Source organism: Idiotropiscis lumnitzeri, chromosome 5, assembly GCF_059441095.1.
Source record: "Idiotropiscis lumnitzeri isolate Australia: NSW breed Sydney's pygmy pipehorse chromosome 5, RoL_Ilum_1.0, whole genome shotgun sequence".
Lineage (NCBI taxonomy): Eukaryota > Metazoa > Chordata > Actinopteri > Syngnathiformes > Syngnathidae > Idiotropiscis > Idiotropiscis lumnitzeri.
The window spans coordinates 12,108,356-12,135,456 of NC_142395.1; the positions used below are offsets into that span (position 1 = coordinate 12,108,356).

The 27,101-nt window shown below is 41.0% G+C and overlaps 1 protein-coding gene across 4 annotated transcripts in view; it reads right to left on the reverse strand.

The window, feature by feature from the left end:
• Positions 1-27,101, reverse strand: part of myo5aa (myosin VAa) — a 52,671-nt gene that overhangs the window by 15,018 nt on the left and 10,552 nt on the right. For all 4 annotated transcript variants that reach the window (XM_088295617.1, XM_088295619.1, XM_088295616.1 and 1 more), the window contains exons 2-22: positions 21,741-21,851; positions 18,773-18,944; positions 17,526-17,670; positions 15,082-15,238; positions 14,663-14,806; positions 13,752-13,833; positions 12,328-12,435; positions 11,467-11,573; positions 10,977-11,242; positions 10,544-10,625; positions 10,287-10,427; positions 10,067-10,192; positions 8,045-8,128; positions 3,794-3,949; positions 3,618-3,715; positions 3,453-3,539; positions 2,149-2,257; positions 1,861-2,072; positions 1,612-1,768; positions 1,250-1,489; positions 920-1,168 (exon numbers count right to left, since the gene is read on the reverse strand). In XM_088295617.1, the coding sequence (XP_088151743.1) occupies positions 920-1,168; positions 1,250-1,489; positions 1,612-1,768; positions 1,861-2,072; positions 2,149-2,257; positions 3,453-3,539; positions 3,618-3,715; positions 3,794-3,949; positions 8,045-8,128; positions 10,067-10,192; positions 10,287-10,427; positions 10,544-10,625; positions 10,977-11,242; positions 11,467-11,573; positions 12,328-12,435; positions 13,752-13,833; positions 14,663-14,806; positions 15,082-15,238; positions 17,526-17,670; positions 18,773-18,944; positions 21,741-21,851 (3,033 nt within the window). The remainder of the gene's footprint in view (positions 1-919; positions 1,169-1,249; positions 1,490-1,611; positions 1,769-1,860; positions 2,073-2,148; positions 2,258-3,452; positions 3,540-3,617; positions 3,716-3,793; positions 3,950-8,044; positions 8,129-10,066; positions 10,193-10,286; positions 10,428-10,543; positions 10,626-10,976; positions 11,243-11,466; positions 11,574-12,327; positions 12,436-13,751; positions 13,834-14,662; positions 14,807-15,081; positions 15,239-17,525; positions 17,671-18,772; positions 18,945-21,740; positions 21,852-27,101) is intronic.

Below are 27,101 nucleotides of genomic sequence, written 5' to 3' on the forward strand. Positions count from 1 at the left end.
GGAGGGGGGTGGGATCGCCTGCACGAGGATCACTTTGTATTGCTACCAATGTAGAGGGTTTATTGACGAAAACCTTGACTTGTATTTTGTATTAGTTATGAACTTAAAACGTGGATCAAACGGTGGTGCGTGAGGCTTGTCGCTATCTAATATTTTTCGAGTTGATGACACCATTGAGTATTCTAGCGATTAATCAAATATTCAAATAAAAATGTGTTGATATTTAAGTAAATCATTTTTTTACCCCAATTGCTGTTTAGAAATTGATTCTGTTTATTTAGTAATAATTAAACAGAACCAACGCAACATCACATGCGAAGGGCTACTAGCTTTTTTGTTATTCTGATTGAAATAATTCTGAATAAAGAGCTCTGGTCACTTGTTTACATGTCACGTGATATTTTCCGATCTGCCGTTTAGATGCTCCGCCCAGATTATCCGTGTGACACGCAGAGATCAAGATGGGATCACTTTCTCTATTTAGCTTAGTAGTCACGAATGTTTAACACTTTTATTAACGCAGCACCATAATAAAAACGAGTTATCAGTACTTTAAAACAAGTTCTAGTGTCGCAGACGGGCTCAGCTAAGAAGCTGCCATTTTAAAGTGTGTATAAGAGGACGTGCTACGCAATTCCGTTAAAACAAAGCATGCTCAGACTGGATGCCGCCTGCCTATTCCGATCCAACTGTTTACAGCACACTCGTTCGGATTGGCAAAAGGAATAAACCACCCCGATGAATCCAGTTCAAATTCCATTCGGACTGTGACTTTTTATTCCGATTGAGATGTTTATGTGAAGCGTTTTCATTTCATTTTGTCATTCCGATCCTTGATAATCGGAATACATGGCTCCATGTATACCCGGCGAGTAACTCATCTACAAGGAAGAATGAGAGTAAACAAATTGGAACGTACTTTCTCCATTTGGCCCTTGTACGATTGCGCCCAGTCCTCGATGGTCTTCTTCTCCTGCTGCGTGGTGCTCAGCTCCTTCCTGAGCTTCTCCAACTCCTCCAGGAGGCAGTTGACCTGCTTGCCTTTGCTCCTGGCGTCCTCCTCCACGCCTCGCAGGCGACCCAGTTCCCCGCGTAGCCGCTCGCTCTCCGTCGTGTAGGTGTTCTCCAAGCCCGCGAGCCTCTCGCTCACCGATTTGTTCTCCTTGGTCTGGTAGCGTAGACATCGTGCGAGTTAGACCCAACAAACAAAGAAAACAACCTCAAACTGGACTGCTAGGATGACTCCGACCTGCTCGTCGATCTTCCTCTGGAGCTGCATGATCTTGTTCTCCATGCCCTTGTTGAGCTTCTTGAAGTGCTCCACCGAGCGGGCTTCGATCTTCAGCTTCTTCAGCTCGCGCCTGGCTCTCATCCTGCGGATGCAGCACTGCAGGTACACGATGGAGCTCAGGCAGCGCTTGTACCAGCGTCGAGCCAGCCAGCCACGGGCGTGCTTCTGGATGATCACCGCCTTGTGCTCGCGAAGAAGCTACACACGCCGGTCCACGGGAAGAATCCGAAAAAAAAAAAACAGAAAAAGGGACACATCACTGTCAAAGCCTGATCATGTATGTTGATATTTTCGCGTTTGTGTGTATGTGCGCGCATTACCGCTTGGTACTTCTGGCGGGCCATGTAAGCTCTGAGGATCGTCTGTATGGCCAGAGCAGCCGCCTGCTTCTGCCTGTAGCGTTTCCTGGCCACGCACATCTTCTGGTACTTCTGGATGACGGTGGCGGCCTGCGTGCGCCGCATGAACTTTGCCAAACTGAAGACGAGAGAAGCCCAAACGCAGATGAGGGAAGGACTTCAATCTTACAAGTAGCGGAAGCAGTATAAGATCCAGCGTGAGTGCCCCACCAGCGAGCCTGGTATCCTCTGGTGAACCTCTGGATGGTGATGGCCGCCTCGCGCATGCGCAGGTACTTTTTGCGCGCCAGCCAGCAGCGGATGGTTTTCTGGATGCGGATGCAGGCGGCGCGCAGTTTGTCGGCTCTCAGCTTTTCCAGGTAGGCCACCTGGCCGGCCCGGAAGAAGATCTTGGTCTTACCAAACTGATATTTATCCTGATCCTGGCGGAAGAATGAAGCATTTACACAAAATCAAGAGATGGATGCTCTGAGAAGAGGCAACGTTTGCCAGACGCACATCCACGAGCTTCTCCAGAACGTTCCTGCATGTCATCTTCTTGTCAGGGAGAACATCTTTCTGTTTCATCAGCACTCTGTACCGGCTGAAGAACTCCTGGTATGTCCATCTGAAGTGTGCACACACACAAAATCATCAGGCAAAACATGACGTCGACCTGTGATCCTAAAAGGCTCTTTCAAACGGCATGCCAAATTTCAAACATGCAATACAATCACTCAAATTAGACATTTTAGAATGACCCTTGCATAGAGCCTGTTTTAAAGTTGTGTTTTTTAAAATCCTGTGCAGAACATTTTTTACTTTCCAAATCCAGTTCAGTTGTGTGGAACTGAAAGGGAGGTGTTGCTATTCGGGCCATTTTCAGCAGGACAAAATTACCATTTTGCCTGCGATGCATTTGATATGTTGTTATTTTTCAGTGCAAGACAACTTTATTTGTACAGCGCATTTCGCAACAGCTGCAGCTGTATCAAAGCGCTTTACACAGAGTACTGTAACATAAAATAGCGACAATTTAATAACAGAGACTGAAAGCAAGCTGAAAGCATTAAAGTACAATTAACACCTTTAAAAAAGCATTTTGCCAAATGCTGTCGACTGAAAATGGCGTTGAGGGGTCAGGTAACGACCAATCACGGCTCATTTATTGTTCACATGCTGAATATGAACTCTTTAATGATGAAAATTACAAAAGGAGTCAAGTCTCGCTTTAAGTCCAGTTTGACATGTTTGAATTTCATCTTTAAGAACTATTTGTTTTGAAACATGTTGAAGTACAATATTTGTGATAGACTCTAAAGGTTTATCTTAGTATGTATCCAAATGGGATATTGGGCTCACGCACATCGGGGAACCGCTAAATTCTTAGTGGTTATGTGTGTGAAATATCACTCTTATGCGGTGCCGCTATGCGTATGCTGCAGGTGCCCAAGTCAAACAAATGCACCACCACCACGCCATTACCGTTATTTCTAGTCATTTCATTTGAAACTTTCAGGGTTAAGGGGCCAATTTGTGAAAAGCAAATCTCAAACTTTTGAAGGAACAGTGACTTACAATTGAAATAAAAATTCATTTAATCACCATTTTCCAAATGTTATGGTGGAATGGAGTTCTGCTCAACTGTCTGAACTGTTGTCTTCAGGCCAGCGATTGATTTAACGAGCAGAATATTGCAGCCCTCAGGATTTGTGCTAGAATGTGAACTGAGCTCAACTCCTGACAGACGTCAAGTCATGCTTTGTTGCAAGGCTCACTCTGAGTTGCAACCCATTTTGGGAACTTTGCTTTGCTATCGGTACCTGGACGGGAAACCTGCAGCAGAGATGCGGATTGTCTCCAGGACGCCACAAGCCCTCAGCTGCTGCACCGCACGTTTTGGGTCAAACCTGTCAAATCAACACAATTCACAGATTTAAAAAAAAAGGGTTGCTCTGTAGTGTTTCATTGATGTAAGGGCGACTCACGAGAAGGCCTGCTTAAAGTCATTGGGTTTGATACAGCGGACGTAGTGTGGAGTGGTGGCGTTCAAGGTTTCCATGAGCATTTGAAGGGAGTTACGGAACTATAAGAAAGAAGAAGCAAGCCATAATATACTGCAAATGTGAAACAAGTCGAGAGCATTTAAGACAAAGTATGAAACCTGGCAGCCGACGGTCTTCTTGTGCTCCTTGTTGCTGGTGTCACGACTCTTGTCAGGTTTGACGCTGAGGCGGGTTCGGCCTCCCGTTCCGGGGGCCTGACCCGTGGGGCTGCTGGCTTTACCCTCATCCTGGAACAGCTCCACCAGCAGGTCAAACTGGGTAGAGCAGTCCAAAGACAGTGAGTATCGGCATACGGCGGATAACATGTTCGATGTACAGTGGAACCTCGGATATTTGTACCCTTTCAAGTTGTAAACTTTGGAATATTTTACAGACAAACTATCTGAAGATCAAAGTGTGTTTTGATTTTTTGGGGCTTTTTTTGTTATTGCTGCCTTACCACAGAACTAGAAAAAGAAATTCGTGATAACTACGCGGCCGAACAGGTCTACGTTCTGGCTGCTCAGTTAAAAATTACAATGTCAAAGCAGGAGATGTAATCTAAAATAAAAAAATAATAATAATAATAAATAAATCGCCTTCCAACCACATTCTGCATCACGGACTACACCTGGCATGTGTTATGCGTCATCGGCATGAATGGTACGTCCAGAACTTTTTTCTTCGTAGGGGCTAATCTTTTTAAAGTTGTACGTCAGTTCTGATTGCTAAAAGTTGATTTATCTCAGGTTTAACCGGTATTTTCCGCTTCCTTTCAGTACTGATCGGTTCTTCTGTTGGCAGTACGATGATTAGCAGTTAGCACCTCTGCCATGCATTTTTGAGGTTCTGCGTTCGGATCTGATTTGTCGGATGTCCTCCATGTGCTTATGTGTTTTTTCTCCTCGCTTGTTCTCACATTACAAAAAACACGAATTTTCAATTTGATTTCCCATATGTGAGAAAGTCGTGAGCATGAATGGTTGTTTGTCTTTATGTGCCCTGCAATTGAAGGTGTTCCTCCGCCTCTTGTCCAGTGGATGGCAGTTCCTCCGCCTACACTGACCTGCTAGGAAGGTTTTATGATGGCAACAGTTTAACTCTGTAAGACTGGAACAAATTAAATTTCAAACATACGGTTCCCGGAATAGATTATGAGTGACATCTGAGGTTCCACTGTAGTCATAAACGTTGATTGTCATACGTTGCACTTACTGTGAAAGGGTTTATTTACAACGCTCTATATAAGAACTTGTCTTTGTGCAGGCCCTATTTTTAGGATGTTGAGTACTGATTTGTTGATTAGTTTGGTTAAAAAAACAACAACATTCCATCAGTAAGGCTCATTGTCACACAAAGCCATAAAAACCATCAAGTCAAGGTTATGTTGTTATTATTACATGAATAGCGTCATGTATACTGTAACGTACAAGTGCATCTCAATAAATTACAATATCATACAAAAATTCATTTATTTCAGTTTTGAAATAATGATATCTTTCACTAATCCAGGTCCTACCTAATTTATATATAAAAAATCCTTTTGATGGATTCTCATGTAACATTCAAAATTCATGAGCAGATGGATTTTGTGTTTTTTGTTATCTGCAGGCCATCAAAAATATACACAATAAAATCATGAAAAATTTCAGTCTGTGTTGTGGAGATCCAAAGAATAGAAGTTTCACTTTTTGAATTGAACAAGTGAATCCCGACATACAATATTTGAGGTTGGGCATTCACAAATTAACACTTATTATTGTGTGTGTGTAGTAAACAAATAAATTAATAGTTTAATAATGCACACCGTTTGTGTAAAGCGCTAGTGTGCACATTTCTTTGTCCATGTGTGATGTGTGTGTGTTATTCTGGCTTGTATGCCGGCGAATACTTTTCGAAAGTGTCACATGAAGGTGTGGTTTTTTTGTGTCGTATAATTAAACTCCTGAACACAATTATTTATGTACCAATAAGTTCCTTCTCGTTGCATGCTGTTGATGCGGTCTGATCCTTTTCGTTTTAAATGATTTGCCACTCTTGTGTCTTCTACACACAAAAATCAAACTCCATTTTAGAGCAGGCTGTCAATTATTCAACATTGTGTGCTTCTTGCAACAGAGCTTGGACTTTTTGACTGTACTGAAATAAATTAAGCTTTACACAATATTTCAATAAGCTGAGATGCACCTGCACATGCTTTTAGTACGGCATGCAGAAATGAACTGAGATGTCCTCCTCCGTGTCGTCATACTCTTTCCGTTGTCAAAAAGCAAGAAAACCAAGACAGACCTCGCATGCCGTCACTACTTCCTGCCGTATTTTATGTCCAATGCTGGTGTATTTTGAAAGCGTCAGCGCCTCTAGTGATCACCATGCAGCAAACAACGGCACAAAACAAAACTCAATGACCCAGTGCTGTGAGGAGCGAAAAAGTCGTCGAGTGAAAGAGAAGATAAAGAAAGCGCCAGAGGCAGATCGGCGTTGCGTGAACGTCTCCGTTTACCTTCTGCTGGCGCGTGAGGGAGGGAGGAGGGTTGTCATGATGAAGACAGAACCGACATACATGGACAACACATGGAGACACAATGACAGCAGAACACAGTAACATTAAGATGACGCGTCCTCATTCGCATCCCACATCTTTATGAAATGGAAACAAAAGGGAAATAAAAACAGGCAAACTGGTGATGAACATGATGAGATGATGATTGAATTTCCATTGATGAATTCAATCAGGGATTGTCACGAATGTTCCTCAAGTATTTGATGTCATTCCGCAAGTGTGCCGCGCAAACGTTCAGGTGAATGAAAAGCACAAAGTGGCTTTTGAGCAAAACAAAAGCTTCTGACCATTCGTTGTGTCACGGCACATTTTTAAAGACAGAAATTAACTCAGAAAGAACCTATGAACTGAGGTAATCACACGTAGCACCCTTTTTTTAATGTTATTAATTAGAGTGTCAATTGTCCGAAACGTACAATGCCTTCAGCTCTATTCTATTCTGTTTGAGGGACAGTCAATATTTGAGGAAGTGTATATATTACTGTATAACATTAAATAAAATTGAACCTCAATTTATTCTTGGTATTCACCATGTTGGTCTCTAATGAGAACAAATTCAAAACCTTTATCAAAAACACAGCCAGTACAAAGATAGTAATTGGTAGTTTTGCTATTATTAACTTCACAAAGATGGACTATATTATCTTTGGAAGGCATATACAAATCTTGTACAAGAATGCCCAATGAGGTGTGACATGGAAAATAAATGCTAATAGTATGCTAGCCAATGAGTCACTAAAATGCACACACTTAAACACGCGCACAGTGAGATAGTTGGAATAAGCTTGGCAGAGAACCTTAAATCCCAATTAAACCAAATCTCATTAAGGCCTCATTAAGGCTTAGTCCCAATTGTTCAAGTCTCACTGATGCAGACAACGTGCACGTGTTTGCGTGAGACTCAACGCGCAGAAAACATTTTGGCCTCTTCTGTTGAAGTCTGAACAAGACTGACAGCAGCTGTAAGGATCAGCACGCGTGTGTGTGTGTGTGTGTGTGTGTGTGTGTGTGTGTGTGTGGGTGTGTACAGGACGCACAGCAGTCAGGATTGAAAGGCTTTCAGTCCAACAAGGCTACTAGGAACTGATCTTGTTCTAAGACTCGCACACAAATCTGCAATGTTCTGATCCTCCTGTATTTACTCAAATAGGTGGCCCTACTCCAAGAGACAAATGGTCATCGGATCTACTATCCACACGAACAAACCACCCGCTTCCCACCACATTGTAAGCGGAATTACATCAGCTCATAGGTCATCATAATGGACTGTACAGAGTGACCGCCAAGTCAATCTGAACTATGTTGCTAACCAAAAGAGTAGCAAGTACGAGGCGACAACGTAGTATGACGCATCAACTTCCTTGTACGGTTATTACAATTTTATGCCATGCTGTCTTCAATGACAGTTAGTGTTTCAGTTGACTTTGAGCGCCCCACAATGTTGTGGCCATGTTGTGTGACTTATTAGCACCAGCCAGTCTGCTTTGATTTTCCTTGTTGATGTGCATTTCTCCATATTAGCCCTTTTTATTTGGTTTAAAAATTTACTTTCACTTGACAGAAATTGTAAAAAAAAAGTACACCGTCACATACTATTCAAAAAGAAAAAATCTTCCAACTTAATGTCTCGCTCCTGCAGTTGACATACCGTATGCCCTCATCTTGCAAACTACGTGTCTATCAACGTGTACTTTTGGATTCGTGTGAACGATTTCAAAACCTGCCCATATGCAGTTGTTCATATTACCACCAGAGGTCGCAATACAATACAACTTTATTTACATATCATTGTCTGTATCCCGCTTACCTTGCTGGCCTTGAGCACCTTGATCTGTTCTTCATTCACCGTGTCCTTGTTCTTCTCCAGGAAACCTTCACATTGATATTCAACCTGCACAAGTAAAAGAGTGTTGTTTGCGTAAAGACGACAAGGAATGCATACGCACTTAGAATGTACAGAATATAAATATTGTGGCAGGCCGGAACCTGTAAGAAATTAAATTAAATTTCATATTTTTGCACAAATCTATAGTATTGGTCAGTTCACATGAGCGAGAGCCCAAATTATTGACCAATGAAAATGTCTCTGTGATGATGCAACGTTCATGGTTGACGAAACGTGCCATTTTGGGGGTCTCCCCGAAAGTGACCTCAACACACCAATCTGACGTCAGACGTCGTCAAGTCGGAACACAGCGTCTGTTTGGCGTAGTGCGCACCTCGTAAAGTCAGAGCCGCTGTTGGGGCGTCTGGGGGGGGGGGGGTGTGTTCGGCCGATTCGACGCGCAATCGGGTCGGGCTGTCGGGACAAATGAGCACTGTGATTGTCTGTCAGCTAGCGAATGAGTGGACTGGACAAGTACGGTAAGTGACCAAAGTGGAAAAATGGTGAAAATTGAAGCGAGGTCAGATTGCTGTGTCGAGAGAGGCCTTTTGAGGAATCCACCGAAGATAAACAATCTCCAGTTTCAATCTGTCCGATAAGAACTGCCAATCAGCGACCATCAGTATTCCTTCCTCCTCCTCCGTCTTTCTATGCACATCAACTTCATTCTAAAGCTAAGTTATAGTCCGGTGTTGCGTACTGTGGTCCTTATAAACATCGGTGACTGTGCTACTTGATGACATACCTCCCCCAAGCAACTAATTAGTAGAGGGAGCGTTGTAATCTTTTCAAAATAATGGATATAAATGATATTTTTATTATTTAGCATTCGGCTCAACAAGAGACTGTTGATGTTCTGCTGCACTTCTGGTACTTACTGTATATGTGTTTGAATTTGTGTTGTAATTTCCTGCTATTTTATATTACACCATATGGAAAACGATTTGTTACAGCTCCAGCTGTTGTGAAATATGCTATATAAATAAAGTTGCATTCTATTGTATTGATTGCAATTTAATGTGTCTCGACCTACAAACATTTCAGCATATGAAGAGCCTCTCTGTGCTTTTACTCATGTAGATTCAACAATTAATCAATACATGTTTGGCTTATTTCGAAGATGGCTTTCCTCTTTGAGATCTATTAATTAATCCAACACAAAATTTTAGTTATTTATTTTTTACAAGAAAAAAAAGGGTGGTTTTGCCCATACATACCATTAATTAATTACAGAATCATTTCCTTTTCAATTCTAATTTTCTTCTGATTAACTACAAATCAAGTGTGTTTTTTTTTCCTCATACATGTCAATAAGTTAAATAAACAAAATTTAAATTAATTATTTAATTTATTTCATTTGTATTACTATGTGTTAATAATAATAATAATAATATTGCCTTTATTAGTCCCACAATGGGGAAATTCGAGATTCGAACCCAGGCCTCCTGGGGAGACTGGGTCTGAACGCGGCGCCTGAGACCACTCGGCCATCCTGGCTGTATGTTTCTATTAATGCTTCATTTTGCATTCATAAACTGTTTTCATTTAAAGGCTGTTTTTGTACTGCAAAATTGTTCATACCAAATCGCACATGTATCAGCGAGACTCGATTTTCTCATTAGGTAGCCTCGTCCTTGACCCGTTTATATGTAACCTTATAGCGTGGTGGCTAAAATCGGACATAACTTGTACCAAAGTGAATTTCAAGAGCCACTCTAAATGCTCAGCTTTTTTTGTGTGTGAGAACAGAGATAACAATGAAGAAGAAAAATCCTCCGGCTACTCTAAAAATAGCTTACAAGAGCGCTACTGCAGCCAATCTTCTCCCGAATCTTCACTGAAAAGAGACTAATTATTCAAAACACTAAAATGATAAGATAAACTTGTGAGCTGAGCACCGGGGTTGAAAAGAGTAAGCACAATGCAAATCGGTGTCGGGCATACCTTATCAGCAAAATGTTGGATGATGAAGGCGCGGTTGGACATGCGCGGCTTTTCGAAGAGGGAGCACGTCTTCAGGTGGGTGTTGTACAACTTCTGAGCCCACGAATCATCCGAGCCTTTTGGCATCTGAGAAAAGGCAAGGCATCGATCAACCAGGACAGTAAAACCTTAATGACTTGGTTTTGGATATTTCATGTTATATTTATAATTTGAAATATACCTTGCACTCTTCATCCAGCAGGTCTAGGACACCCATCTTTGCTTCGATGAGGTTGATGCAGGGCTGATTGTCGTAAAAGTCAATGAGAGTCCAAGGGATCTGCTCCTTCATGTACTCCTCCTGCTCCAGCTTGAACACGTGCTGCACTCACACAATACGCGCGATGGACATTGAGGTGCCAGATTGCTTATAAAAAAAAACTAAAAATAAAAAAAAATCTAAGAAAACACATTTAAATATCAAAGCAAGCTACCCACCATGTTGAATTGCTGTTGGAGCTTCTCATTGGCATAGTTGATACAGAACTGCTCAAAACTGTTGATTTCAAATGTCTCAAACCTTGTACACAAACAGAAAATATATTTGGAAAAAAATACTTGGTTTCAAATAGCAGTAAGAGTACTTTACACATTTTTACCTTTATACACAACCACAATGGATTTGAAATAAAATACTGATTAAAATGCGTTGGTGGTGATGTCAACCGTATATTCCACTTATACATAAAGTATTGTGGATGAACAAGCTCATTGTGTTAAAAAGAACTCATTATCAGTCTTTGCGCATTCACTTCCGCAAGCAGCATATTTGCCAGAGAGCCAGCCAAGTTGCCAAGGTAACCATGTAACCAAGTCCATGGTGGTCATGAGCAAAGGATAAAGCATACGACTTCCCGATAAAATCTCGCACCCGTAAATGTCGAGGACGCCGATGAAGGAGTGCTGTTTGATATTGGTGACGAGCGCTTTGTTGACGTGCTCCACGATCCAGTTGAAGAGCTTGGCGTAGATATGCTTGGACAGGGCGTCGCGGGCGTTGGTGGCTTGCAGGCGGGGGAGGGTCTTGATGTAGGTTTCGGTGGCCGTCTTCAACTTCCTGTGGCACAGCCACTGAGCCATGTCCTCGTAGGTGACGCCGACCAGCTCGCAGAACTTGGTCAAGTGATGATTGTTGGTCTACAAGAACAATGAGACAAAATCATATATTAGCATCTTTGATAACCTCCGCTGGCTCGGATAGCTAATGTGATTTAGTTACATTTCTCCATTTTACTTTTTGGTACTATCAAAGCCATCCCAAATATAATCATCTATTTTTATGTGTGACTCTAATCTGTCGGCTAAATAAAATCATGAAGCGGGTAAAAAAACTGTATGAATGAATAAAATGATATCCTCACAGGAATGATACTGCTATCCGAATCTCTGTCTTTGAGCTCCACATTTCCCAGATGAAGAATAGCGGCCAGAACTTGAAACAATCCCATCTGATAAGATTCGTTGATACCTATGGGGAGAAAACATTATTTTGTTATTCCATCAGATATGCAGCAGTAATTCAGGATGGGTCGAATTCATGTTGGAATACACAATGTGAAAACTAAATTAAGGTTGATGAGGTAAAATGGTAAAGAAACACAATTTAGAGCCAGAGCGGATACAGTGAGGCCTGTTCATCGCAGGAGTTATGTTACAGAACCACTTGCGATGGATGAAAATTGATACGATTGTAGAAACCATTAAAAAATTGTTTTATTTTTAAAACATTTTCAACTTAATTGAAAATGCTTTGTCAAGCTTTAAGTGGACAGAAAATGTGTTATTATACAATAAAATAGAAACATTTGTTTTATAGTTAAGTTCTACACTACAATTAATTACTCAAACATATTTAAACATACTTTTCAATCACATTGTGAACATGTTTCGACATAAACATTTTGTATATCTCTGCCCTGTGACTGGCTGGTGACCAGTTCAGGGTGTAGTGCGCCTTTCGCCCGTAGTCAGCTGGGATAGGCTCCAGCACCCTCCCGTGACCCCGTACAGGATAAGCGGTGTGGATAATGACATGACACATTTTGTATATCCTCAAAATAAATAGTGGAGCAGCGATAGATGAACCATTATATATTGATGTGCATTTGCATTTGTATTCATTAAATGCTACTCCCCAATTGCGGTTGAGATGTATAAAATGCCTACGTCATAAGTGAATGGACCATCCACATTGAGATGAAAAAAAAAAAAGAATGAGTTACCCAGCAAGGAGAAGGCGTGTCGGGTGGTGCAGAGCTCCTTGCTGTCATCCACCCCGTCGATAACCGGGCTGCAGCCCTGCCGGGTGTACAGGAAGTCGTTTGCATGACCTGAAGGAGAGAGAAGCCGAATTCAGACAACTTGACGCTTTCATCATCCAGTTGTGCAAAAATACCTCCATACATTCCAACACTTGAAGTCAAGGCATGACGTGTTGCTTGGCAACGGGGGCACAGATACGGTTTTGTGACAACTACTCTATTTACCAAGCTAGCAAGTCAGCAGGAGAGGAAAACAGCAGCTGTGTGTGTGATCGCGCGTGTGCGTGTGCCTGTGTGTTCTGTCTAAAATGAGCAGGTGCAGGTCCACAGTGGGAGTGCACTGCATGAAAGCTTTGCTCCACAACAGACCCTTATGTGTTGCTACCAGAGATGGGCGTTTCCTCCCTGGAAGGAAACGGTCCGTCTGTCCGTCCCGGATGGATGTCCATTTTTGGGACAGAGAATGAGAAGAATAAAATCTGAGAAAGGTTCCGGTATGATGCGCTCCCAGGATGCTTTGGAGCAGGAAGAATGTAAATAAATTACATTTAAAATGCATGTTTTGTGTCAATTATATTTCTTCAGTCTTCATTTTACAGTTTCATTATTTGCTTGTATGCTATTAAGTTTGCTGCTGTGTAATACTTGTAGTTCTGATGCGACACCGTGTTTGTGGATGACGTGTTGACAGTTGATTAATGACTTCCTTCCACTTTGTCATTGTACGGAAGTAAGTAACGTTAAGCTGTGATGTTCTTCTGCTTACAATAATAAAAGTGCAATTGTCTCTCACTACCTCGTGTGCGCCACAATACAGATAATTCCCCATTTGATAACATGAAGACCTGTGGCGATTCGTCCAAAGCGGCAAAGGTAGGGTTAAGCACAAATCCGTTTTTACGGCTTAATTTAATCAAGTGTTTTTTTTTGTAAATTACGATAAGTAGATGTGAATAGGAAATTAGACAGCTAATGAGTTTTAAGTAATGTTTATGTATTATGAAACCTCGGCTGTTAGCCTCTCGTCATGCACGGGTGCTTTTTTTTTTTGTGGAGGTGGTTGTGGGAAGGAGGCAAGGACGGAAACGCTTTAAAAGGATGAAGATCGATGGCAATGGTAGGGGTAGGGACAGAATGGTGCCCAGGCCGTGGATGAGGACGGAGTACGGACCGGCAAAATAGGGAAAAGTGCCCATCTGTGGTTGCTACTACAGCAGTGGCATCTTCAGATAACATGACATGAAATGCGACATGCAATTCAAAACAATTCAGTTTTTCTACGGTTAATACTTTTGGAAATGTGGAAGGGAAGAGGCGGCATATCCATTAAGATGTAACTGGATGCAATAATGGCTGCAAGTAGGTGTGTTTTCTGCTGTACTTACTCAAGTTGAGGTTTTTGAACTCTGGCAGATGCGATGATGCGCAGAGCTGATAAAAGATATGATAATTCCTCTCGTCGTCCGCCTGGAAGACAATATCACAACACAAAACATAAGTAGTAATTTATGCATTGTCTTCTTGCTGACAATTACACCAAAGAGTTTCTTATTCTCATCCAGATATTCCACCACGTAGTACATTTTTTGTCGATAATCTCCAGCGTCCGGACTGACGCCCATTTCTGTTACAGAGAATGGAGGAATTGAAGTTTTTAAAAAGAGGACAACCGAAGCAAGGCCGGAAGAGGGTTTTCGTCCGTACATCTAATCGTCCCCAACCGGGTCAAGTACAGCGTGTATAGAATTCCAATATTTGCACTCGGAACAGAATGAAATCTTGGAATGCTATTGCGAGTACTGGCCTTGAACTGAGAGCGAGCGAGCATGCGAAAGCATTTTAGTTCTCTTTTGACTACAACATTACAACCATGCGTCTCATTAGAGAAATTTTCCACGTAGGAACAAATGACAGAGCGTCCGGCATCAAAATAAATGTAATAAAATATGTACTTGTATTGTCACACTTGAAATGGGCCCTACATTTAATAAAAAGTTAAAACCTGATGAGATTTAATAATAATAAATATAATTTGATTTCAATAAAATCATGAAAATGAAAAATACTTTAATTTGTGCCAAATATACATATTTTTCTAACTGGTTCACTGGTTCATTTTTTAGTAGTTTTTAATTCCTGGATTTTTATTTTATCATTACGTCTAAATGTGGTGATTAGTGGCGTTATTTCCCTTTCTGGATTTTTTTATATAAATGAGGAAAAAATACATGTACTAAAAAATTGAAATAAAAAATAAACAAAAGAAAAGAAAAGAAAAACACAATCATACACTCGCCTGAAACACCACTCTGGACTTTTCTAGCAGATACGTCCTCATGTTGGCGCCGATGATCCGGTAGCGGTTGTCGAAGCCGATCTCGATGTACTTCCCAAAGCGACTGCTGTTGTCGTTCCGAGTTGTCTTAGCGTTTCCGATAGCCTGGCGTGGAACAAACACATTCTCATTTTGAGATGCCGAATTCAACCACAATTTGGGGGAAATAATGAACGCGTCTCAGTCTGAAGTCACACGAAATTTCAGATTGCAGACAGCCAGCAATATCTCAGACATAGTCATTGGTGCGCCTCGTGAGACTTCAACGTGCCAAACAGAAAAAGTTTAATGATAAGCACTGAACCAGAATTCAACATGCTCACAGTAGGGGAGAGGACGCTAAGCGAAGCATGAGAGAGGAAACGGAATAAGAGAGTCACCTCCATGATGGGGTTGGAAGCCAACACCTTCTCCTCGACGTTGGCCTCGCTGGCCGAGCCACTGACCGTGGCAAAATACCTCATGGCGTACTTGGCCGATACGGTCTTCCCAGCGCCAGACTCGCCGCTCACAATGATGGACTGGTTCCTCTCATCCCTGCAACAAGGCATTCAATTAAACCGCTGCTTTTATTCTTGGTGGCACATTTTACGCAGTGAGTTGCAAAGATGCAACTTTTACCTGTGAACTGGGCTGAAAATGAAAAAAATAATAATATCACAGCTTTTGAATGTCAATTGTGGTTAATCAAAAATTTAATGTCAAGTGGTTTGTTGTTTGCGCGGTCTCTTTAATACAACACGTGTGCTTGCATGGCACGTAAACAATTAAGTAGCTCGATCCAGAGAGAAACCCACAACTAAAGTCTGTCTCCACTCATTCCTTCAATTTATTTTTCATTCCCAGTCGTATCTTTTTTCTTCTTAAAAACTTTGAGTTGAGTTGAGAGGTACAGTGTGACTGTGACTTGGACTGCGTCTGTCTCTATAACAGTCCATCTAATTGTCTCTCGTGAAGTCCGCCTTTCACCCAAAGTCTTGAACCAAAAGTCAAAGATGTTCGACTCCAGCTCACGGAACAAAAGAGGCGATATCGAAAATAAATGCATTTACAGTATACTTGCACTTAAAAGCGATGGTATTCTGTTTGCGTATGACTGAATTTGATTACATTCACTCAATTCCATTTGTCAAAAAAAAAAATCTAATTGTATTGCACAACGTTGTACAATATATTGCCTCAAATATTTGTAGTTGATTACAATGACAAGACCATAACGAAACGTGAATTTTATTCGATAGAGTCCCGCATCGATGAAATATATCACTGCCACCTCAATTATTTCTTTTTGAATTTTGTGGGGTACTGCATACCATAATGTCATTAAGTACAAAGTGTTGCTGATTTTAATTTGATCGGTTTCCTCCCACATTCCAACTAAACATGCATGGCAGGTTGATTGAACACTCCAAATTGTCCCTACGTGTGGTTGTGAGTGTGAATTGTCGTTTGTCTATGTGTGCCCTGCGATTGGCTGGCAACCGGCAACCAGTTCAGGGTGAACCCCTCCTACTGCCCGAAGACGGCTGGAATAGGCTCCAGCACGCCTGACAGGAGATTCCTTTGAATGCCCTCTTTCAGGAACTCTCGCTCAAGTTGCCCTTTGGGTAAGGGAATGTTGCTTTACTTGAGCCAAAATGCCGCTGGAAGGCTCCGCAATACACTCGCTCCACTGTTAGTCGAAATGTCAGTTAACTCATTTACTGCCATTGACGGCTAAAGACGTCAAAGATCCTTTTTTTCTTTTTCTTTTTTTTTACCGGCTGGTATTGAATGAGTTAAGCAATATGCAACAAGTCGAGAGTTGTTGCTGGAACTAAGTCAAGTATTTCAATATGACCACCCCACTGGTTGAATAATTTGGAATTAGTGTCCAAAAGTGCACAAAATCATTCAAATGACTTCCCCGTCTTCACTGCTCATACTGTTGAGTCTACGTCATCAATGACAGAAAATGAATCAAATGTAATGTTTCTTGGTTCTTCTTCAAGCTCACTTTTATTAATTGGCATCTTCCTCCTGGTGTTTTATCCTACTTTAGTAAATTTTATTATAGTAATAATTTCATGTTGTATTTTAGTATGGTTTTGCATTGACTGTTATTGTTCTTAAGAACCTTGTGACTGTTTTTTCGAAGGGTTCTATACAAATAAACAAAGTTGCATTGCGTAGCAAATAAATGTATTATGGTTGTTATTCTTATTATAATTATTCCTATGTGAGGTGGTTAATTTTCATCCTTCTGTAGCACGGAATTATTTTCTTCTCTTATTTACGCCGTCATAAGAAGTTTTATGTTAGCAATGGGTTGAGCCAGAAACAAATCATCCCTCGAAGAAAACTATATTCAAATATAATAAACATCACCTTTGATTGGACTGTTTATGTTTAGCTCCAAGCCTGCAGCAGTCTTTACCTTTAGTGCATGTCCATATTTGAGGAGCTTTTGTCATTTTGGTGTCCGTGATTAATTTCAGACCCCCCACAACTTTATGGGGGGGACACACGAACATCCTAGTCCTCCAGTCTAGTGCAAAACACCAAAATGTGGAAATAACAAAGCACTTTCTTGACAATGCGAATATCTGCCACAGTAAAGACACAACTGCATGAAGACAAACTGCTGAGTGCCATTGGACGTGTGAGGAGTCACCGGCTGGCAGTGAGGTTGAGGGGGAAACACCCAGTTTGAATCGGGGACCAACTCCGGATTGAATTTAAAGCGCAAAAGTGAGACCACCGTGAGTCTATTTGTGACCTCCTTATGACCGACAAACTCAACGAGCAACAAGGACGCGTCAATCAAGAACAGGATTATACGAACCGAGCCATCTGTTTGTAAGCTTCCTCTGCTACGGCGAAGATGTGAGGGTCCATGTCTCCCATGTTCTGACCACTGTACGCATTGATGATGTCCGTCCCGTAAATGGGCAGCGTCTCATATGGGTTGATGGCCACCAAAACAATCCCTGTGACAAACAGGGAACACCAAACATGATTAGGAATGTAAAGTAAGGCACGCCTAAAAAAAATAAATAAATAAATAAAAATTGTAAAAAAAATTCCATAAATCAATTTGAGTGGATTTTCCTTTTCATAGCCCAATAGCGATTCCTAAAACCATACTTCGATACTTTTAATAGCGTCTTTTCGCCCATAAAGTTACATAACTTCACGCAAGATCTTGTCACGACACGAAAGTAGCGTATCAAAACAAAATGGCGGGTGAAGTCAGCGCCAACAAGCATGAAGGCAGATGTATTCATTGTTGTCAAATATGTACCAACTAGGGATGGGTACGTTTCACATTTGAACTGGTATGGTACAGATTCCCGGTACCTCAATAAGCGCCTTCATAAACAAAATGAGCAACGGCGTCAACTGAGATCTTAGTGAAAGTGGTCCATTCAAAAGCACAATGTGTGTCATTCGTTTTGTTCTGCGTCTACGTACTTTTTATAGTAATCCAACAGAACACAGTACGATAACAGTTTTACTGTGCTCATCTGTTGTTTCGTGTTAAGCTTGATTTGCAGTTGCAGTCAGAAATAGATTTGCATAAAATAAGCATATTTGTACACTCATATGTTGATAAGAGTGTTAAAAACTTGAGAAATGTCCTTTATTGGACATTTAGAACAAATATATAAAATCCCAGGGGCGGCACGTGGATCACTGGTTGGCACGTCCGCCTCACAGTTCAGAGGTGCAGTATTTGATCCTGGCTCCGGTCTTCTTGTGTGGAGGTTATATTCCACACTATAAGCCGATAACAGCACATGCTGCTGTTTTGGCTAGCAACCGCGTTTACAACCACTGGGCTCAGCTGTTGGTCAGTTAATACCCGTGTGGATAGCATCAATTAACTAAGGTCATTATGATTCCCTTTTTTTTCCCCCTCATATGAAAAAAGAGTCTCTATTTAGGCTGAGGCGCATCATTAGATTATTGGCATTCGCTATCATCCGAACTTGCCCAGAGTGAACTGTGTCATGGTTAGCTGGCATTCATAAAAATAAGAATGCAATTGCAATGTTATGATTCCCACGCCCATACAATATGCCGTCTTACCGCAATAAGTGTAGATGAGCTTGGAGTCGATGAAGCGGACTTTGAGGTTGTGCAGCACCGCCGGCTCATGGAGGTAGCTGAGCGCCGTGAGGTCATTCTCGCCCACCAGGATGTCAGGGTTTCGCAGGTAGGGCAGGTTCTTGGTCTTGGGATCCAGCTTGTGCTCAAGATTCTGAGGGTGGGAAAGCAACACAAGCACTCAAAAACACATGAGCATGGATTGGTTCCACTCTGCTCCAGTACGTCGTCCATCCCCGCAGACTCGGGGTTCGGCACGTGTGGATTTGCAGTTGAGTGTTGTTCGTAACGTTTGATGGAATGTTTTATTTGTTTTTTTTCTTCAATAAATAAATTATGAAGCAGAACTGATAAGATAAGCAGCACACTAGAATGCTCGACGACGTTGAGTTTGGGGTATTTGTGTTTGTTGCCATCTCTGCTGCATGCGCCACATACACTAATTGACAAGTTTAATGACATTGCTTGTTATTGAGTTTATCTTTCACGACTTTATCGGCCTTTTCTCTGCTTGCCCTTCCGTTTAGACTATGGGCTATTTGAGGAAAAGCAACTGCTCTCCGATAGTCGCATTTCTTAGCTCCGTGCTGGTGGCCATAATAATGAACGACGTAGGGAGAAAAAAAAAAATGTAATTTCGATAAGAGTGACAAATTGATGTTGAGAGCTTAAAAATGTAGACAATTACAATTCTTTATCTGTTGTGCATTTTGACTTTAGAATGTCAGAGACCTTTTATTGGGACAGCTGGGAACTTCTTTAAAATAGGCAACCAGGGAACAACGTCACCTTTAAGATTCGTATTTTACTTTTAGTTACAATCAAACTGATTGTTGTAATTGTGAAGCTGTTGCCTCCGCAACCCAACCCTGGATAAGCGGCGGATGATGGATGGATAATTGTCAATATTATTGTTATCATCATTGCAAATTGAATATAGTATCCTTTCGAGCTAGTATACTAGTGGAAAAAGCGAAAATAAATATGGGAAATGTTCAAAAATGTTTAAGTAGAACTGCATTGGGGTGATAAAAGTCGCATTCAAAGAATAAAACAATCTTGCATCTTAACTGATATTGATTCTGAAGAAAAAAATTTGAAGAGGATCCACCTAAAACTATCACGGCAAATGTTATTGGGATGTTTTGCTTAACTCAGTTTACTAACGGATACAATTATTTACTATACAAAAGGCTCTTAGTCAGTGTTGGGCTTTTTTGAGACATTGACAAACGTAGACTTAGATGATTGTCTTAAAATATGACATATTAGTACTCCTTTGTTTCTTCAATCACAACTTCATTTTATATACCGAGCTAAAAGAGCATATACTCACCCGTGCTTTCATCGGGAGAAACATATTCAAAAAAGTTTTCCTCAAATACTGCATCAGGTGGAGGCAAAGTTCAAATCCATCGCGGAGATACGCTGGAAGGGACAGCTCGGGGCTAAGATGACACGACTGGCTAGATGTTGCGGCCAGCTGTCGTTGAAGTAATCAATAAGACGCTCCTGGCCCCGCCCACTGAATGCATTCCGAATGCATTTCACGCAGACAATCAGAACTATGTCACGAGATGTGCTTCTCATGACTTTGGTAAAAGCACTCCGTTCAACTTTGTTTATATTATCGCCTACGCAACACTGGTGCTGCAGTAAATTGCTTTTTGGATGGCACGCTTCATCTTCAAACATTACATTTGGAAAAATTCAATTAAGCACAAGCTCCTGTCTGATGCTCGCCCAACCACGCCAGAGGAAATGTGCCTCACTAAGCGTGGCGTTGGGCATCGCAACAACAGCTTTTTCTGCGGTTCACACGAAATACAGTTTGCAGTGGCAATGAATGCGATGTCGCAACGCTAAATGAACAAAAACTGCTGCATTATGCACCAGTACAGCGGAACCACCAACGCCAATTTAGTTGGATTCTGAAGCAGGAGATGTCAGCAGGACTTGGATTTGGAACATTAGCTAAATGAATCCAATTCTTAATAGCACAGCTATCACGGTATAGAAAGCACCAATACTACACCAAAAAACAGTAACAGCACACAGCTGCTATTTAATTACATGTCAAAAACCTTTTAAAAAAAAAAAAAAGTTAATTCATATACATCAAAGTCACCGGAGTTGCTGTTTATTAAACGCAATGATGTATTTGCAACTCAACAGATGTGTTTTGCAAGCCCAACTTGTCTTGCTCTGACCAACCAATCAGAGGACAGACAAACGCGAAGGTTATCGTGCAGTTACGCGATCAACAAAGGCGCAGTGATGCGCTGTAAAATGTTCAATTTCGCATGCTGAGTTCTACACTGAAAACAGTAGGGGTGAGAAAACTTTAAGAATCAATAATGGAATGCTCTGTGACAGTGTTCCAAGGTCTGCGAAACAAGAAAGATGACGCACTGTGACGTGGTTAAGAAAAAAAAAAGAAGACCGGAGAAATGGAGGAAGCGCTTGAACGTGTGATTTTAGCAATTTGAACAAAGTAGATGTGAAATTAAAATAAAATGTAGCATAGGTGCACATGCATCACATGCACATCTCCTCATCTTCATTGTATAGTACGCAAAGCCATACTTTTCTTTTTACCAGTAACAAACACATATTGCCGAGCTGGGGCGTTTTTTTTTTTTTCTAAAGCAGCAGGCGAGGTACCAGCTCAGATTGACATGGAAGTAAACAGAGGCTGAAATCACATCAACATTCCGGTAGAAGGCAGGAAAGAGAAATGTGACAAAATAAAAGATTTGATGGAATAAATCGCTTGTACAGCAAGAGTGCTCATGCAGGCTTTGAAGAATGACATTTGCAGCTGTCCATGTCAAATTGCTCCCTGAGTGCATCTTTGTAAACCGCATTTGTTTAGTGAGACAACAGCAAAGCCAATAACGCTAATGAGACTGATGTATCTTAGCGGTGTCAAGATGAACAAAAGACTAACCGTTCCATCCTCCAACATGAGCTGCAGGGAGGCGTCGCCATTCTTGTAGTCCTTTGTCAGCTCGGCCGACTTCCACACCTCCTCGACGTCGGGGATCCACACTCGAGCACACTGAAGACAGAAACGGGTAAAATGCATAGTTGGGTCTCTGGAGTACCTGGCCGACCATCAAGTGTGAAATTAAACAACTAAACAAGTCAATATTGAGTAGCTGCCCACGCTTAGAAAAAGAAATTAAAAAAGAAAAAACTGTGAGAAAAACTGCACTCGCACATCACTGTTATGCAGTGTATTCACAAGGGCTGGGAATCGATTAAAATTTCCAAAATCGATTCGATTTGATCCAAAGGCCCGATTTGATTCGATTTTTGCTTCACTTTGATTGATGTGCGATTCAATCCAGGATTTCACGCAGTACCAATTTGACTTTGGTATGGAAGGCAATACTCAGAAGAACCAACGCTGCAATTAGTACAAAACTGCTTTATGTAACCAAGTGCATTAGAAAAAATAATATTTACTTCAAGAATTGAAGCCAATGCAGTTACATTAATCATATATGTCTTATTTAACATGACCTGATCAAAACAATAAATACATCTGCCTTCATGCTTGTTGGAGCAGACTTCACGAGTTCCGCCATTTTGTTTTGATACGCTACTTTTGCGTAGTGACAAGATCTCGCGTGACGCGTGGAGTCATGTCAATTTATTGGGAAAAAGACATTAAAAGTATCGATGATGTTTTATGAATCGATATCGGGCAATGAAAAGGGGAATCGATTCAAATCGATATGACTTTTTTTAACCACATTTAAACAATACAATACAGGTGAATTAAACCCAGAGTCCCCCCCATTCCTCACTTGATTAAAATGACTGCATCATTTCATCCAAATCTCAACGAGAGCACCAAAAAAAGAAAAGTTTCCAAAGCCAATGAGGGCACCCTCGCATTTGGCGATAGAATCTGCAATGAGCATGGTACTTCAAAGCTTGTAACTCGATAGAGTGGGAAGGCTTGTCATCACATGGCCAAAGGGAAAAAACCCAAATGTTCTCTAAAGTTAGATTTCATTTCTATGTAGTTTGATTTATTATCTTACATTTGATTTGATTTTGTTTGTGCTGCCTGCAGAGGAGCACTGAGCGAAGATGCAGATTGCTGCGCTGGCTGCTCCCGTGAGCTGCTATGAGTGCCACATTACTATAGTGTGTTTGGTGTTTTTTTGTTTTTTTTTTTCATCTTAATGTTAGGCTGGTTAATGTTAAAATGTTACTTAAAACTGCATTTAAGCGTTTAGCATGTCCGCCTAACAGTTGAGAGGTTCTTGGTTTTAATCTCTGAGCTTTGCATGTTAAAATCTTTCCGAATTCATTCTGCTAGGAAGATGTTAATATTTGTATTAAATGTCTGTTGGATTCTTTCCTGGAGGTTTTCTTCCAGTGACTACTGTTCTCTGATATCCCCCATTTTCTAAACTTGCCAGGGTTTCCCAAGCTTTCAAAAAAATAATAATAAATACACATTGCTATGAGTTTGATAAAGGGCTGTGCAATTCATCTAAATTAAATTATGACGACACTTATTGCACTCAACGATTACAAAAATGGCATAATCGTAAAACGATTTTATCCAATATTATACAACATATATAAAATTGTTAAAATAGTACTCATTTTACAAAACTAGAGTTGAGGGTTTCATTGAAATTGCTTATTTAAATGTTAAAACAGTTCAATGGCAATTTAATTATAGTATTATTACATAAATAATAATAATAATAATAATGTGTCTCATTTTTAATAGCACAACAAAAGTGAGTTGAATTTCAAACGCTTACAGTGGCCTTCAAAAACTCGAGCGGGATTGAAGACGCAGTCACAATTGGAAGAATGGAGATCCAGCATGTCAATGCAAACAAAAAAACAAAAAAATGCATTTATTTGTCATGCATAATTAACTGAAATTATTCACCATCATCCTCCAATTAAACTATAATGAAATCAATCTGTCGCGAAGGTTTACAATAGTTCGTCTCAGTCTTTGTGAGCTGGTCAAACACTTTACCGCTGACTTCCACGTTTTACACTTGCCCCTCAGGTGCAATAATTACATAATTTAAAGGTCTACAGACCACACTACCATTTCCGGTCTCTACAGAGAATTTTCTAGATAAATGCACTGCTCAGGAAGGCAATACGGGTGTCAAATAATATTCTCCTTCCACACAAGCTATGGTAAATAATGTTGCAGATAATTCATTCAAATAATTCAAAATGATCTATAGGAATGATGATGCAATATGATTGTATAACAAAACTCCCTAATCATACCCAATTCATAGGCTTTGATCATTTCTCATGTCAAAAAATAAATGGTCATTCTGGTCCCAACAATGATATAAAACGGTTTTGGGACTTTAGTTAGGGGTAGATTAATGTTCTGCTTTATATAAAATACAGGCGATTAGAAACATTTGGGGAGTGGACAACATCTCCGCTTTTGGGGAGTGGGGGCATTTGAGGCAGGGCACCGTCCTTATCACCTGTGAATTGCGGGGGCTGTATTCCAAATAGAAATGGATCTCAATGTTATTTTGACAAAGCGGAAGAAACACCGTTGCTCTCAGACAAAGTGGAAGCGACAACAGTGAGCCGTTTGTGGGAACAAACTGCTTACGGCAAATGGCAAGTCAAACTGAGCACTTGTGGATTGTGTGCCACCGCACAATCGTCTCTCTCTTTACCACGCACAGACATACGGCAACTTGGCCATTAGAAAAAACGAAAAGAAAAAAAAAAGGACTCATGTGGTCCAGCTTGGATGTCATCAGCTGATTACAGAGTGTGGAAATACAGCGATGGATGCTGCCGGTCACATGGCGGGAGACTCGGAATTGTACATGAAATTGCGTGCGCGCACGCACACACACTCGTGCAGAGAATTCGTCCTTGTGAGGATATGAGGCCACTGAACTACGGCCACCAGCGCCACACTGTGACCTTAACAACCGTCTGTATCTGTGTGGTATTTGACGTTACGTAAGCGAGGCGTAAAGGAATGAGCACTTTGAAGAGTTTGAGCAGAACAAAGTTTTATCCACTTCATCTGGCTTTTATAAAGGTTTTCTCTGGTGTGGGATCATTTGATTAGAAGACCTTTAATCTCGCATTGCCTTGAAAACATGAAATTGATTTGTGTCACTCAAAAGGTGGCTGGTAGTACTGACGTTAAAATTGCTGCTGTCATTGTTGCTATCCAAGTATTTTCAGTTCTTTACAACCGATGACATGCCTTTATAAACACTGCAGTGCATAATTAGGAAGAGTGCATTTGAACAGAAAGTATGTTATTATTTTTGAAAAAAAAAAAAAAAAAAAAAAATATTAGGAGCTTTGTTCTAAAACATTCCAATTATTCTTTAACAATTGATGACTTCAAAATTATGCTGAGTGCATAATAATTAGGAATGCTGTGGAGTGGTTGACGCATCACAGTTGAGAGATCAAGGGTTTGAGCGATGTATTGTTTTGGGAGCGAAATCGCGATTTTTTATTGTTTTTAAATGTATAATGGCATTTTCTGTCATGTTTGTAAATGTCACTGTACATTGTCAAGAAAACCGCAAATTAAATCAAAATGGCAGAAAAATCGCAAAACATTTTTTTCCTAAAATCGTTCAGCTCTACCTCCCGTGGTGTACAAAAGCAAAATCATGCACTGGATTTTATTTAGGGGCTTCCCAAATACTGCACGATGATGTGTATCCACAAGTCAGGATCTAAAGCCCCTTAAACCTTTGCGTGTGATAATCTACACACGAGAGAGGATTTTCCCTCCGCTCAGCCTCATTTGCTTTTGCAGTGGAGTCGAGGAATGAGCGCATGCTGCGATGCAAAACATTTTAAGGCTCTCTCGCTCGCTTGTTTGTCGATTTTACTGTGTCTTCGATTCAGTTGCGTAAAACGCCGTTTACGATCCCACGCTGGGGAAACAGATGGGCCTCATTGTGGACGACGGGCACGACGAGACGGAGACTTTTAATTGCATTTGCTGCTTCACTACCAGTCAACTGAAACATGACATCACAGTCACGCCAAAATCCCGAGTGTTATCTGCATGACTGTTTTTTGTACTATGATGCGGCATACCTATCACATGACAAATAGACAAAGAAAACTAAAATGGGATTAACTGAGTTCCGATCCAGTAGGATTCCTCTGCTTTGTTTGGCTACGCATTACATTCAAGCAGGACTTTATGTCGGATATCTTGTTTTTCCCCCACGTAACAATAACTCCATCCATCCATTTTCTAAAGTGCCTTGAGTACATTTGGGTTGCAAGTGAGCTACAGCCAGCCCGAGCTGACTTTGGGTGAGAGGCAACTTACGCCCTGCAACTGTCACCAGTCAATCTAAAGCCACACATGGACAAACAACCATTCACATTCACACATACGGACAATTGACAATGAGCACAACATGTGTTTTTGGAATGTGGAAAGAAGCTGGAGTAGCCAGAGAAAACACACACCCACACGAACACACACATGCAAGTCTTAAGATGAGAACCAAACTCAGGACCTTGGCAATAACACATGACAGTTCAATAAATCATAATAGTTTTACCTGGACAAAAGCAATGACGTCCATTTTAGGGCGTAATAATCAATTCATGAATTAAGAGGAAATGTGTAGAATTGACGATAGTGATAAATGGCGTTTGGAATGTCAAAATGGAGTGCACAACTTGCTTGGCTGGGGAGTGAGGCTACATCCACACATTCCCCAAATATTGCATCACTCAAATCAAAACAATAGTTCAAAATATTGATATTCAACTATTGCATCAATGTGAAAACAATTATTACATTCCCGCCATCACTCAAGAAAATGGAGTGTGATGACTATCCTCCTCCTTTTTCACATCCTTCAGCAGCAACGTCTACATGTTCTTTTGTGCGTGTAGACAGATACGACGATACTGTAGCTGAGAATGAGTGCGACACTGCACAGCGCTAAAATGTTAAACCTCACTAAGTCAGCAGACCAAAAAAACTAATAACTTCTTCAAGTCATTTAATCGTAAATTGGCACGTAACAGCTAATTTCAGAAGCAGCTGCTGTAACAAAACAACCAATGAAACGCTGCCATGTGCATCCCCAGCCACTAGTTGGTGATGCAAAACACCATACACATGCACCAACCGTTTCCTCCCCTGGAAAAAGAAACTTTTGAATGTCATCATACGCTGTATGCGAATGAGCAACGAGTGAGAAATGTCACAAGGCTGAGCAAGTGAGTAATATAGTCAGAACATTCCAAGCACAAACACTGCAACAACGCGGTGTGTCAA